At 49.9% G+C, this 15,315-nt stretch overlaps 1 protein-coding gene across 4 annotated transcripts in view; it reads left to right on the top strand.

Moving 5' to 3' along the window:
- Positions 1–13,917, top strand: part of LOC115912263 (kazrin) — a 92,564-nt gene extending 78,647 nt beyond the window's left edge. For all 4 annotated transcript variants that reach the window (XM_030963735.1, XM_030963738.1, XM_030963737.1 and 1 more), the window contains exons 2-8: positions 177–368; positions 8,771–8,907; positions 9,289–9,459; positions 9,737–9,926; positions 10,837–10,967; positions 11,236–11,286; positions 11,909–13,917. In XM_030963735.1, coding sequence (XP_030819595.1) covers positions 177–368; positions 8,771–8,907; positions 9,289–9,459; positions 9,737–9,926; positions 10,837–10,967; positions 11,236–11,286; positions 11,909–12,076 — 1,040 coding nt within the window. In that variant the 3' untranslated portion in view covers positions 12,077–13,917. The remainder of the gene's footprint in view (positions 1–176; positions 369–8,770; positions 8,908–9,288; positions 9,460–9,736; positions 9,927–10,836; positions 10,968–11,235; positions 11,287–11,908) is intronic.
- Positions 13,918–15,315: the final 1,398 nt, after the last annotated feature.

Consider the following 15,315-nt stretch of genomic DNA (forward strand, 5'->3'; position numbering starts at 1 on the left):
CATAAAATAATAAATTCACCTTCTAAGAACATGGAGTCAGATTCATCATTTCCTCCTTTCGACGGGGGCTCAGAAAATCCCAGCAGCATTTCCCCAGGGTCTGGGTTTGCAGCAGGACCCGGGGCTGTGCCGGACCTGGCTCTCACTTCCTGACATTGTGTCCCTTCTTCCTCCAGCGCTGCTGCGGGAGGAGGTGGCCCAGCTGCAGGAGGAGGTCCACCTGCTCCGGCAAATGAAGGAAATGCTGACCAAGGACCTGGAGGAGACCCACGGCAGCAAATCCCCAGAGGTGCTCTCAGCCACCGAGCTGAAGGTGCAGCTGGCACAGAAGGAGCAGGAGCTGGCACGTGCCAAGGAGGCCCTGCAGGGTAAGTGTAGTGGTACCACCAGTCATTAGTTTTTCTGGGTCTGGATTGAAGGCACTTGAGACAGTAGTTCATGTTCACACTCAGGTGTTTATTATTTCTTATCAGTGAAACAGTCTCACTGCTGTGAGTTGGGCAGCTTTTCATTAGAAGGCACAAAATGGCCAACAGTCTCTTGGTACAAGGGCTTTTAAGACTAAACTATCCAATTAAGAGCTGACACCTGGATTATTTTCCCTTTTAACCCAATAACTGATCCCAAAGAGCTGCAATGCAGACTTCTCTGCCCAAGTATAAAATGCCACCCAAACCCATGAAGAAGAAACCCAGGACGACACCCTGTGCCCTCCATCTTGCTCCCATCCACAAAAATCCCAAAACCTCAATCTCTCACCAAGTGATAGACCTACACTACTCTCTAGAATCTGTTTCCCACTTTAGTGGATTCCAGTCTATGTTGAAGTCTGGGAAACTTTCTCCATGGATGAGGGTCAAAGTCAGTGCTCCCCTGGGGGTCAGGGCACCCCAGAGCAGACACAGAAATATTCCCTGTGCCCTGGGTTTCCACAGGTAAGGGCTGCACCTACCTCAGCTGCACCTCTCCCCAGCACCCTCAACTTTCAAAATGTTCATTAATGAGGGAAGGAAAAGGCAACATTTTCACTTGGACTCTGCAGAGTGCATTCATCAGCTGCTCCTGCTGGGGGTTTGGTGTCCCTGGGACCCCCCTGCTCTCCTGCCCCAGCAAGGGCTGGTGTGGAGCTGGGAAGGACTGGGTGCAGCAATGGGCTGGGAAATGGGATGTGAGGGCTGATTGCAGCACTGCAAAGGAATTCCTCCACAGCTGTAGGATAGAGCCAAGGCAGCAGCTGAAATGCAGCTGGTGATGGGGTTTGGGTTGGATTTGAGCCCCTCAGACCTGCAGGAGGAAAGCTGTGAGTTTCCTGGTGACTGCAGCTTTCCTTGTTCCACATGGCGTTACCTCCAGGTGACATTCAGGCTCTCCTCCTTCCTTCATGCCTGCCTTGGGGGGTTTTTGTGGCACCTCGGACTGTGCTCCCCCTTCCTTACCAGCCCAGCAAGCCCTGGGACTGGGGTGTGTGGAGCAAAATGCAACATTGCAGCTTTTCTGCTCTAAAACCAAGCTGCCAATAAATCCAGGCGGGATGGTTTGTTAGCTGGAGCCAGGGGATGATCCTGAGCAGGGAAGGCTCTCACTCGTCAAACCCTGGCAGCGCCGTGGCTCTAAATATCATCTGAAATCCCCAGCATACCGAGTATAACTTGCACTTGTCAGCTCATATTTGAGGATTATGAGGAGAAGCTGTCAAAAGTTTTCAGGCTCAGAGGCTGAGCAGCACATGGGGAGCTGTGGGGCCTCTGCATCTCCCCCTGTCCAGGATGCTGAGATGCTCCGAGGCGCAGGGAATTGGGCTGAGTCAGTATTTGGGGAAAGGACTTCAGGAAATTTTTGTATCACTCTCTGATGTACAAAAATATCCCTATAAATCAGCAGTAGACAAAATACCTCCAAAATCCTGCCTCCCCCCACACCACCAGTGCAGCCTCAGGCAGCAGGAAATGCTCTGGGTTTATAGAATTGTAATTGGAGGAGAAAAATCTTAATTAGGGAATATTTGCTCCATGTGGATGGGGGAAGTGCTGGTAAAGGCAAAATGCAGAAAAGCAGAACTATTATAAAACCAGCTACAAAAAAAATAGAGTAAGAAGTCATCTCAGAAGCTTCTGTGGAGGATAGTCCAGAGAAAAAGTGAGTTTGGCTTGAAAATTGTAAGTATTTAAGTAATATAATGTTGGGGTTTTATTGGGCTTTTATTTGCCAGTATTCAAGCCTCTGAGCTTGGTTTTCCAGGACTTCACTGCAGGTGTGGTGGCTAGGAAGAGAGAATCTCATTTGACACTTGGATGAGCACACAGCAAGAAGCTTTTTTCAATTGATGCTCCTTCCCTGTCCTGCAATATTGAGAAGCTTTTGTGGTTTTGGGAAAGTTATCTGGGCTGGAGGCTCTGGGCAGCAGAGCAGGCTTGGCAGCAGTGACTGAGATGGATAACTTGAAAACGAGCTCAGCAGCTGGAGGGGGGAAAAATCCTTTTTCCTTTCTGTGAAAAATTGTCCAGAGAGAAACGTAGCCAAAAGTGGAGGAAAAACGGCGCCTGGTGGCTGGATCTGCCAGGGGAGATGGAGCTGCTGCTGGACACAGTGGGGAAGTCATGGCTCTGAGTGTGGGATAAGGCTGTGCCAGGAGCACAGGGAACCTTGGCCACACTGTCCTGCAGCCAGAGCACCTCCCCAGAGCAGCTCCTCCTCCCAGCCTGCATCCCTGCATCCCCAGCCCCACATCATCCTCACCAAAAGCTGCCCCACACCAGCAGCAGAGGCTGCAGCATCCCTGTGCCTGCAGCAGCCCACAATCCATGGTGGGTCCTGTGGAATGTCATTAGCAGATAAATTATATGGAAATCTGTCATCATTGCTGGCTCTGAGCCTGGAAGTGCAGTGCAGCTGGTTCAGATGGATCTTGGCTTGCTGGGCCACGCTGCAGAGGGAAGCACAGAGGGTTTGTTGGTCAGGTTTGCTTTTGGGGGCTCCAGCAGTTTTTAAGAGCCTTTACTTTGAACAACCACACAGGGTTTGGTTTGTGATGGGCTCCATGGAGGGTGGGTTCATTGTCTCCTTTTGGAGATGCATTTCCAGCCCTTCTCAGCAGCATTTGGCACAGGGATAAAGCTGATAAGCCTGTGCTGCATCTTCCCTGTGCTGTGCTAACAAGTCCTTGCTGTGCAGGGTAGGGGCAAGGATCTGGCCCAGCACAGGGTGCTGTGCAAGAGCAACTCCACCAGTTCCTTTATTTCTGTCAGCATGTGCTTTGTGCATCTTTAATCCACTTTTTTCCTGGGCTAATTCCATCTCTTGCCCTTTTTTTATGCCATTAACATCCAATTAAAATTCTATCGTGCTACATCCTACCTCCCTCTCCACTTCTGCCACGGCTGGGACTCTGAATTGTGCTTCCAGCATTTGTGCAGTTATTATTTTCCCCATCCTGGCTGGAAAGGTGTGGATGTGGTCTGGATTTCTGGTGTGGAAATCCCTGATGGGAGAAGTTGCAGACAGCTTTATTACTGCTGGTCCTGCTGTGGGCAGGGACTGTGCCCAAGTGCCTGGGGGACTTGAGGAGCCTCTTGGCTGGGAGACATCCATGAGCATGTGGGCTAATGGCAGAAACCCCATTTCTGGGAAGCTTTATCCAATATGCTGGAGCTTGCCTGCGGGTTTATCACACCAAGAGCAAACCTGGTTTCTGTTTCCTTTTTGATGCCAGCCTGTAAACCTCAGGCTGGCTTTCCCTGCTGCTTGGAAAGGCATGAACCAGCTTCATGTCTGCTCCACAAATGAGTTGTAGCCTGGTTTTCTCCCTCTCTCACCTTCAGCTCAAAGCTGTGACTCCCCAGGAATAGTATTTGGGCTGGGGAAAGCCTCCTACAGATCCACAACACCCTCAACTTGCTGCAGTGAGGGGGTGAGTGATAAAGAAATGGGTGTCCCAGTGGATGGATGATCCAGAAGATGAAGGTTGCATCAGATGGATATCCCAGAAGGATGTGTGACCTGGCAGATAGATGGGTGTCCCACTGGATGGATGTCCTGATAGATGGATATCCTGACTTATGGATGTCCCAGCCGTGGACCCAGCCAAGGAAGCCATCTCCACTATAAGGACCTGGATCTCTACAGAAAACCTGTTGTTCTCCTTTGAAGACCCACCTGAAGTTTTCAGAGGTCATTGATCAGCTCGTTGACTGCTGGGTCAGGTTTGGAAAGCCCTTGGCTGTTACCAGATAACTCCCTCATGGAGAATTGCCTCACCTCACTTTTTCCTGAAATTTGACATTGGGCTCTAATTTCCTGCCTGCTCCATACCTCCACACCCCCAGCAGTGAGTGCTGGCTCTGCCTGACACCACAGAATGTTGATGTTTTCAACATCAAGATCTTCCTGCTGGTGACAGCTGCCCTGGGGACCTCACGTGGCTCTTTAATTGCAAAGCAAGGAGCAGCACTGCCATCCTGATTTTATGGGTTAGTCATGGTGACAGTATTGGATTTCATGGCTGCAAGGAAGAAACAGGAGAAATTAAGTAAATGTTAATGGGACAGGATGGGTTTGCACATTCCTGTTGCACGGGGCATCCCTGGGGTTCCAGCCGTGCTCCCCAAGGATGCCCTGCCCTGCATTAGAAAATGAGTGTGTGATTCAGTAAGTGAGAAAGTCAGCTCTGATTCTGTTCCTGGCATGAAAATTCACATTGTGTGGGGTGAGAGAAGGACTTGAAAGTGGATGGGAGTCATGGGAAGCTGCTCTTTGGAGTTCAAGGGTGTGCTGCATCTTCTGTCAGTGCTCTGGTGTGTGTTTGGGCGTTGCTGCCTCATCCCAGGATTGTTAAACTGGGCAGAGATGCTGCTTCTGTGGTTCAAGCAGTAGTTTTTCATCTAATATCACATTAATAAAGGTAGTGAAACTAATTATTACTCATATGTCCTCCACGGGAACCTTGGCTGGATAGTGGGACCTCCACCTCATAGGGCATGGGGTTGGACATCAGTGATCCTTGTGGGTCCCTTCCACATCAGGATGTTCTGTAATTGATATCCCCTTAATCTGACACTATTAAGCTCAGAGAGGGAAGGCAGTATTTAGAGCAGCCCCCATCCTGGGGGGAGATGCCTGGATTTAGGATACAAGAGCTAATTCCCAGCTGGAAGCTGTTGGATGGTGAGATCAGACTGGGGCCAGTGGTGGCATCACTGAGTGGTTCCAGCCCTGCTGCTGTCCCAGACAGAGCTGTGCCTCCCCAGTGGAGCAGTTGGATTTTGGCTCCTCATGTAGAGCTGGGAATAAAAGGTGCTGAGTGAGGGGGTGGATTTTTAATTGTTGTGGCTGCAGGAGGAGCCCAGCTCAGAGCTGGTCCCGTTACATCTGTGTCCATCATTCTTCTCCCAAAGGACCGAGAGAGGATCGAGTGGCAGGGGTGGAAGCTCAAATAACCACAGGGCAGGGTGAGCTGGTGCAGGTGGGGATGGTGGTGAGAGCTGGGGGGGTTCACCCAGCTCATCCCAACCCATCTCCCCCACCCCTTGGTGCCAAGGCTGGTGCTGAGCTGCCGAGTCTGAGGGGGGCTGCTGGGTCCCCCCTCTCCTCCTGCCACGTGCTTTGGAGGGGAGGAAAATTAATAATGCAAGTAAGAGAAGTACTTTCCACTCATGGGCTGGGTTTAGGATTTCTTGCTTCTTTTCTTGGGTTTATGAAGAGGTCAGAGGTTTGTCCAGAGCCTGCTGTGCCAATAGGCTGGGGGAGTTTATTTGGACACTTGTGGGGGTTTGGGATATAGAAACCTGGCCCTGGATCATCAGATTAAAGGAAAAAGCCATTTCACCTCCTCAGATGGACACGATAGCCAGGGAAAATCTGCTTTATCCCTTCTTGGCTGGCCATGGATTGCAAAGGCTCGTTTTCCCCGACTGAGTAATTAGCTGGGCTTGTTTGCTAAGGACAAATTAAGCTGCTGCAGCAAGTGGGGCTCAGTCCAGGAGCCGCTGGCAGCCTTCACAGCTCACTTCTGCCTCACTTTTTATTTTTCTCCTGCCTTTTTCAATTAATTTCCTATTAATTTGGCTTGGAATGAAGTTCTCAAATGACTGATAAATCTTCTTTAAGCTTAGGAGCTAATCGTTCTTGGAGGAAGGAGAGCAATAGAGGGGAGCAAAAAAAAGTCTGTTAATTTCAGCAAATCTCTCAAATATGAAATGCAGTGAATGGTAAATTGTCCTGTTGGGTTAATAGGAAAAAATCTGCTCTTTCAATACCCAAACCTCATAATCTTCTTGTAATACTGATACACTGGCATAAATATTGGTAAATATTAGTATATCAAAACATATTCAACTTTGGGATATAGTTACCCTTCTTCTAATAGTACTTCAGAGCATTTTCTTTTTTTTTATTGGCATATGATTAAGTGTTTTCTGTAAATCTTTAAGGGCCATGAACACTGCCACTAATTAAAGGAGTTTGTATGCTATAGGGGACTCACTATTTAATTAAGTTCATTAGGATTCTTTTTGTTGCCTCCAGCATCAGAGATTGGCAAATGTGACTTAAACTTTTATAAGAGCCTCTGAGTATCCTTGAGGAAATTAAATTTACAGATATAGAAACATATGTGTCTGTGGGGTCTGGACATCACCCCAGTATGGTTCAGTCAACTTATCATTAATTTTTATTTTTTAGCAAGTTTTTCATTTGTGAAAGAATTGGGCAGGGGAAGATGGTAGTTAAGTAGACACAGGCAGTGGGAAAGGGCTTTTTCAAAGACATGGGTGTGGTTGTGATTGTTTTTAGAGGGTTTCTGTAGGAATTTCCTAAGATGGGAATAAAGTAAGGGAAGTCCTGGTGTCGGAAGAGGCCGAGCTGTCCCAGGAGGAGTCATGTTCATTGAAGTGGGCAAGGAAGACTCCCAAGGGCTCCTTGTCACAGGACAATGTGAAGTTTTGCAGCATTTCCTACCTCATTTTCTGGTTTTCAGTGTTCTGATTTATCTCCAGTGCTTACTGGCAGAATTGTTGGTCCAAAGAGTTTCATCTCTTGGATTTTAACAGATAAAAATCTCTATAATCCAAAGCATCTCTCTCTTCCTCCACTATTTAGTCTGATTTTTCCCCCTACCTTTTTCTCCTCTCACCTGCAAACCCCCTCCTTTCCTTACAGTACATTCCAAGTACTGGATTTACTGTTCATCTTCCCAGTAAGAAATAGTAAAAAAAGTGGAGTAAAACCTGTGCACAGAAGTTCACACCTGAATAAACCTCTTCTGGAGACTGTGGTTGTCACAAGCTGGGGTGGGACATGGAGCTGCACAGGGCTGGATTGCAGGGGGGCTGCTCTGATTTTGGGGTCTATCCCAGCACGAGTGCAGGGCTGGGTGACCCCTGCTATCAGCTAATTCTGACTGGGGGCTTCATTGCACACAAATAATGGTGCTCTCCCTGCTTACACACAGGTGGAAATCCCTTTGGAGGGTTCCCAGCCAGAGGAGGGTGGGAGCAGAGCTCCCCTGTGCTGGGTGAAGCAAAGGCTCAAAGCCAAAGGTGCATGAAGGAAATTAATTCCCCTTTCAGAGTGCCACAGTCATGGTTTCTTTGTATTTTTTACATTGTCTTTATTATCCCCACGTGTTGAGAGAGGCCCAAAGGTTCCTGATGTGCAGTTTAAGCCCCAGATGTAGTGACTCATTTCAGGAGGTAGAAAACACAGCATGGGCTGAAACAGCTGCTGTGATTTCTGTAATCTGATGGAGAAAGGTTGGATGTGTGCATGGAGACAGGTCCCACTCATGATGCTGCAGCATCTTCTGGCAGCTTTTGTAGTATACACAGCCCCTGGTGGCTTTGGGGTTGTTCTTTTCTGGAGAGTTTTGGGGGCATTTAGGATTTTTTGAATAATACAAACAACTTACAAGACTCAGTGATTTAATACGATGAGTGCAGGGACGGTTGGAGGGGCAGAGGGTGTTTCATAGCATCCCTGAGTTAGCAGCACTTGCTCAGAGTGGAAAGTGCTCAGAGTGGAAAAGCAGGACTATATAATGAAATTTGTGATCTGATTCCTAAACTGGGCATTATTTTGGTGGGGTCAGTTGTATCTGGAGCAAGGAGCCAGAGGGGACTTCTGCAGCACTGCCAAGGACCAGGTTCAGTACTGGGTAAAGCACTGATGTACAGAAGTGACCAAAGCTCCTTGTCCTACATGAGATTTCTGTAATTCTCCCTGGATTTCCAGCCTCTCGTGGCTGTCCTGGGGTCAGTGGTCAGGGAGCATCCCTCCCTGGTGCAATGAAGAGGGGAAACATGAAGGTTTTGTGTTCCTCTCAGGGCTGTTGAATCACCCATCACATCCCACGTGCCTCTGTTCCATCCCCTCATCCCAGCACAGCATCCCTGAGCTGGAAGTGGACACTCAGGGAGCCGTGCCCTGGGCTCGTGGGAGCGCTCTGGAATCTGCCTCACTGCTGAAAATAAACTGGTTGTGGTTTATTTATCCTGGAAAGAGAGCAGCAGGTTTTCCTGCGCCAGGCCCCGAGGCTGAGGCTGCAGTTTTACTCCCAAACCTCCTTTTCCAAGGTCTGAGCTGCCCCTTGGAGGATGGGCAGTGGTGAGGAGCCACAGTGGTGACGTGATGGGCATTTTGAGGGATGCAGCGATGGGGGTGAATTTGGCATCTTCTCCCAGCCCAGCCCCCAGAATTGTGATTTTGGTGCTTTTTCCATGAAAAATAAAAGAGATGGAGCCAAGGGGCTGCCATGCTGGAGTGATCCTCTCTCCCACAGCCATGAAAGCTGACCGCAAGCGCTTGAAGGGGGAGAAGACAGACCTGGTGAGCCAGATGCAGCAGCTGTACGCCACGCTGGAGAGCCGAGAGGAGCAGCTCCGCGACTTCATCCGCAACTACGAGCAGCACAGGAAAGTGAGTGCAGAGCCCACACCGTGCTCTCGTGGCACAGAGGGCTGAGTGTGAGACCTGGTTTGTAATCTGGCAAAATCCCACTAAAGCCCCAGCTGGGCTCTTGGTGGGGTTGGGATGGATCACAGCAGTTTAAGGTTAAATGGAGGAAAGAGAGCAGAGCTGGGGGATTTGATGTAATTTTAACCAGGTGCACAGTGAGCATTTCTTTTTGGGGACCAGTTGCATTCTGGATCTCCCCAAAAAGGGTTGACATTCCTGCCACCACAGGGCTCTTGTGACACCTAAGATACTGCTTGTGGTTGGGTGGTCCCCAAGGAGGTTGTGACAGAGGGGTTTTTAGTTTAGATTTTCCCTTCCTGATGGCCGCCCCTGTCCCAGCAGGAGAGTGAGGACGCGGTGAAAGCCCTGGCCAAGGAGAAGGATCTGCTGGAGCGGGAGAAGTGGGAGCTGAGGCGGCAGGCCAAGGAGGCCACAGACCATGCCAGCGCCCTCCGCTCCCAGCTCGACCTGAAGGACAACCGCATGAAGGAGCTGGAGGCAGAGCTGGCCATGGTGAGCTGGATCATTTGTACAGATCTCAGTGCTTGCTGCAGTGGTTGCACTACTGCAAAAATGAGAGGAAAATATTCCATCTCTCTAAAGGAGCTTGATATCCTTGGCATGAGGATCCCTCAAAAATAACTTAATATCCCTGGCACAGTTGGGATCTTTGCTTGTCCAGGGGAAGGGTGGGTTTGCTGTGCAGTGTGTTGCTGCTTGTTCTGCTGCTCTAGGAGATGTTCACATGGTTTTCCCACTCCATCACCACCACCTCAATGTCCTTCCCCAGGCCAAGCAGTCCCTGGCTACGCTGACCAAGGACGTGCCCAAGCGCCATTCCTTGGCCATGCCTGGCGAGACGGTGCTGAACGGCAACCAGGAGTGGGTGATGCAGGCTGACCTCCCGCTGACCGCCGCCATCCGGCAGAGCCAGCAGACCCTCTACCACTCACACCCCCAGCACTCGGCGGACCGGCAAGGTGGGCACCCCTCAGATGGCAAATCCTCAGTGCCGAACCCCTTCTAGGGAGGAAAGATGGTCAAAACCATCCCTCCCTGTTGTAGTGTGTTTTTATACTTTGTAATAGGTTTGGTTTTGTATCCCTGTATTTTTCCCAAATGGTTTACCCCAGTTCGTTTCCCCCACCCCGACCTGTGTAATCCCTTTCCTTGGCTGAGATCATCCCCAAATCCCCACCCTGGCTCTCTGTCAATCACTCAGCATCCCATCCCCTCCATCTAGAACTTTCAGTCTGGGACATTGAGTGATTAGCCACAGGCCAGGAGTCAACCCCCCAAGTGTTTCTCCATATGCTGACCTAAATGTCCATTCCCCAGTATCCATCCCTTAGGGTCACTTACTGGTCAGTAAAATGTTATCTACTTTAGGTTTCCACCTCCCTTTAAATGTAACCTTGGCACCTCTCCCAGGGCTCTCAGGAAGAGGCCCCTGAGGTTGTAGGGGCTCCCCAGAGCTCCTAGAATAAACCTTGGATTAACCCGTGCTAAGAGTCAACCCCTTCATCTTCCACCGTTGTTCCAGCATCTCCTCTGCAGGAACTGCGATCAGCCTGGCTGCCTTCTGTACCCCCAGGGATCAGCCTGGCTGCCTTCCATACCCCTGGGGATCAGCTGGCTGCATTCCATACCCCTGGGGATCAGCCTGGCTGCCTTCCATATGCCCGGGGGCACAACAGAGTGCCCCCCACCCACTGTTCACCATCTTGGGGCTGGCAGGGGTTCCCTCAGTGGCACTTGGAGAGACCAGAACAGTTGGCACCCAACGTGAGGCTCAAACCCACGACCCTGGGATTAGGAGTCCTGTGCTCTTTTGGAAGTGCATCAGAGGTTTTGCTGGTGTTCATTCCCTGTTTCCCCCCTGCCTTGCAGCGGTCAGAGTGAGCCCCTGCCATTCCCGGCAGCCGTCCATCATTTCCGACGCCTCAGCGGCCGAAGGTGACCGGTCGTCCACGCCGAGTGACATCAACTCACCCCGGCATCGAACGCACTCGCTCTGCAACGTAAGGGCCAGTCTGGTGGGGCTTGATGCCCTGCCTTGGGGAGATGGGCTCTGGGCATTCTGTGGGGCCTCCACTTCCCAAAACAGCATTGGGTTTGTAGGGTGGGGCATGTTGGGGCTTGGCTGACCTGAAAAGCTGCATCCCTGGGGTTTATCCCAGCTGCCTCCCTGGGGTTTATCCCACAAACACTGCCTTTTGCCCTGGGGGTGGAGGATCTTGGGCTGTATCAGGGTTGGTGATTCAATGGATCCATCTCCTTGTGCCATAGGGGGACAGTCCTGGACCGGTACAGAAGAACTTGCACAATCCAATCGTACAGGTAGGGCACAAATCCTCTCAAATCCTGCTTGTGAGACCCCTTCCTGTACTAGAAAGTACTTGGGGGTGGTGGGTGAGAGGCACCAATTTGGGTTGAATAGAAGTCATCCCGTATTGTAAGTCTGGGATGTCTCCTATTCCTATAATTTGCCCCAAAGTCCAGGTAATGCCATAGGCATTCACTGAGCTCAGACTATCACAGTGTTGATTTTTTTAAGGTCCAGCCAAAGCATGTTATTCTTCTGTATTTGGCCCTAAAACACTGGGATATTTTTGCAATCCAGACAGATGCTCTGACTATTTATTCCCAGAGCTGGAATCCTGATCCAGTTGAATTAAAGAGGCCAAAATCACAGAACTGTGGAGAGGGGGCCCAATTCACTGCAAATTCCACCACACAGGTTTCAGGAATGTTATTGTATTTTGGCCCAAGATCTTAACATTACTTTGGACCTGGATGAAAATATTTTGTGGGATGTGGCTGCAAATATATTTTGGGACCTGGACCCAATTTTTTTGGGACTGGGACCACATGGTCCATCATCCTTGATGTGAGTGAAGGGGAAAAATGGTAAAGGAAAAAGCTGGATGCCTACACTTGTCTCTTCTCCTCCCTCCCACAGTCTCTAGAAGACCTGGAAGACCAAAAACGGAAAAAGAAGAAAGAGAAGATGGGCTTTGGCTCCATCTCCAGGGTGTTTGCCCGGGGGAAGCAGCGCAAGTCCCTCGATCCCGGGCTCTTCGACGGGACAGCCCCCGACTACTACATCGAGGAGGACGCGGACTGGTGACGGCGCCAGAGCCTCTCCCGGCCCTGCACATGTACATATCCCTATCCCACAGCCCGTCCCACCTGTGGACCTGTTACCTGTTGTCTTGGGAGCGATGCAGCTGTGTCGTAACTTCAGTTTTTCCCTTTTTTCCATGGTTTTTTTGGTTGGTTTTTTTCCATCCCGGTAACTCCTTTGTTGTCGCCTCAGTTTGTCCGTTTGGGTTGGGGCTTTTTTTCTTGTTTTGGGGGGGTCCTTTTGTTCTTTTTTGTTGTTCTTTTGACAAAACTTGAAACTTGAAGGACTGCTGTGTCTCTGTAAATACGAGAAATATTGTGCACTTTGTGCTTGTGATGTCTCTTGTCCGAAACCGCTGTTTTCCGGAGCCCAGCCTGCGGGATGTCCTCGCTTGGGGACGAAGGACCTGCCCAGCTGAGGGATCTTAGAGAGAAAACACACAAAAACAACAACAAGAAAATCTCCTTCGCTGTGATGTCTTCCTGGCCGAGCCCCGCGGAGGCGACCCGGGCTGGTTGTTACGCCTGCCGGTCTGGAAATAAGTGTTTTAACGTTCCTTTTTAGTTGTTTTAATTTATTTGCACAAACCCAGAGGAGCTATTCTAACTAAATTATTGCAGAAGTTTTGGGATTTTTATATTTTTCCATGTCGGTTGGGATGGGGCGGGGAGGAGGAAGGGGGTGTTTGTACTGTACTGTCCTGGGAAGTTGCTGTTGGGGGAGATTGGGGCTGTGGACCCCCCAGCCCAGGCTCCCTCAGCTGCCCCAGGAGCACTTAACGCCTTGGAAAACGCAAACCTAAACACGTGCCGGGAGATCAGATGGGGGCAAGCTGGTGGGAGCTTTGCCCGCTGTTTTTCCCTGCTTTTTGGGGGGTGCTCACCCTTTGCTTCAAGTAAAATTCAGGGGGATCCGGCACGAGCTGGGAGAAAGGTGATATCCCAGATATCCCATATCCCAAGGGATTGCTCAGATAGGGCCGGCCACCCCGCTCCAGTTTGGGGTGTTACTGCCGTCACAGGGGGCTGGGGAAATCGGTACGAGTCCCCACTAGGGAGGTTTTTCTGGCTCTGGGGTGATTTGGAAGCACAGGTGGAACTTGTTTTTCCAAATTCCTCAGAAATGCCCCCAAACCACCCCCCGGTGCGGCAGCCGCTTCCCCTCTCCACTAACACGTCAGCCGCGCTCTGCTTATGCCAAGATAAGTACCTTATGCTTTAATGCTTACAGTATAATTTTAAGCTCTTAAAAAAAATGTATTAAGATTTATTTAATGAACTATAATAGTGTATTATTTTTCTTAATTCTGATACATGCGCCCTGGTTGAAAAAAAAAAGGGTATTTTGTCTTAAATCACCGAACTAAACCGATGCCCTCGCGCTGTATATTCCATTCCAAGGGATGATGCAGAGAGGCCATGGAGGGGGGTGACAGAGGGACCAGCCCCCCCAGACTCTCCTGGGGTGGCAGACCAGGCTTTGCCCCATGGCATCTTTTCTCTGCAGAAAAGCATTTTTATATATTTTGTTGTTTTTTGGGTTCTGTTTTTTTTTTCTTTGTTCTCCTTGCATTTTTTATAATTTAAACTCTAAACCACCAGAACAGATGAGCGATCTCCTTGTTATCAAGTAGTTTCCTTTGCATTTCAGCTTTTTTGTAAATTAGGAAGTAATTCTAAAAATTACTAAGAGGATGATTTATTTAAAAGAGAACTTCGCTAAATAGCATATGAATTATGGGTAACATTAGATTTAACTTTTCCCCCTGTGAGCGGGGGAGAATCCTTGAAGGCATGGATGCAAATATAAAATTATAAAAGATCTAAATAAAGCTTATTTTAAAGTATGGATGAACTCCATGTGGTTTAATTGGAGAGCCTGGATGGGTTGTTGGCATCTCTGTCTTGGCACCAGGGTGCAGGACACCCTGAGTGCTGCATGAATTTCGGGGGCTCCAGGGTGATGGGAGGATTCAGGAGAAGTCTGGGCCAGCTTTTCCCAGGACCAGCTCCCAGCCAAATGCCTGCTCCTGGATGCTAGAATGCTGGCAGGAGGCTGGGACTGTTTGCATCTGTATGAAGTGGGGATTTCAAGGGTTTAAGGTAAGTAAAGACAGTAAGAAGATGTCCCATTTGGCTATGGAAAATATAATGAGAAGGACTGAGAACAGCAGAAAGGATGGAGAAATCAGAAAGTGTTGAACTCCAACTGGAAAAATCATTGTTATCAATGTAGAGGTTGATAAATTATTATTATTATTATTGTTACTATTATTCAGATGACATTGGTCACCTCTAGGCTGTGCCAGCACTTCCATGGGGCCTGATGCCATTTTGGGGTCAATGGCTGTTTGCAGGCTGGAGCAAAGGCAACCTGCAATGAGTTTCAAGCCCATAATCAGGGTACAGATCAAGAAATGTACCTTTTCTTGTTTTTTCTTTTTTTCTGACAGAAACAGCCTCCTGGGTTTGGGAGCAGCTGCTGAGCAGGTAAGAGCCACCATAGTCTGAAATGGGGAGAGCTGGAACAAAGGAAAATAGGAAAAACTCAGGAGAAGCCAGCTGGCTCTCCAACTCTACTCTGTCACCTACAGCTGGAATCCAGCGTTAGTGGGAACTAGAGGTGGCATTAAAGGGCAGCTGCTCCCTGTGTCTGTGATGCCCTGGGCTGAGGGGGGACTTCTTGGTGGCTTTGTCCCCCCAGCCTGCTCTTCCGTGGCAGTGGAGGCTGCAGGAGCCTCATCCCTGCTGCGCTGCTGCATCCCCCATCAGCCTCATCCCTGCTGCATCCCTCATCCCTGCTGCATCCCGCACCAGGCTGGTCCCTCCTGCATCCCCCATCAGCCTCATCCCTGCTGCATCCCTCATCCCTGCTGCATCCCACACCAGGCTGGTCCCTGCTGCATCCCCACCGTGCTGCGCTGCTGCCACCGTGTGAGCAGTCCCCGCGTTCCCGCACCCCGGCTCTGTTTGTTTTAGGTGTGACCGCCCTCCTCGGTGCACTTTGCACCGCCCGCGTTGTTGTGCAGCCTCTTGTGCTCACCAGAGCCTTTTCTCTGGCGAGGACTTTAGACTGAGAAAGGCAAATATTCCAACACCACGTGGGGGCAGGGGGTGTTGTGTGGAAGGTGGGGTACCCCACAGAGGGTGCTGTCCCCAGCACCTCCTGGTGTGAAACCCAGCTGTGCCAGTGCTGGCATCATCTCTGGGTGACATTACACATTTACCTGCTGTGTCACAGCC

The sequence above is a fragment of the Camarhynchus parvulus genome, chromosome 21 (genome assembly GCF_901933205.1).
Source record: "Camarhynchus parvulus chromosome 21, STF_HiC, whole genome shotgun sequence".
Lineage (NCBI taxonomy): Eukaryota > Metazoa > Chordata > Aves > Passeriformes > Thraupidae > Camarhynchus > Camarhynchus parvulus.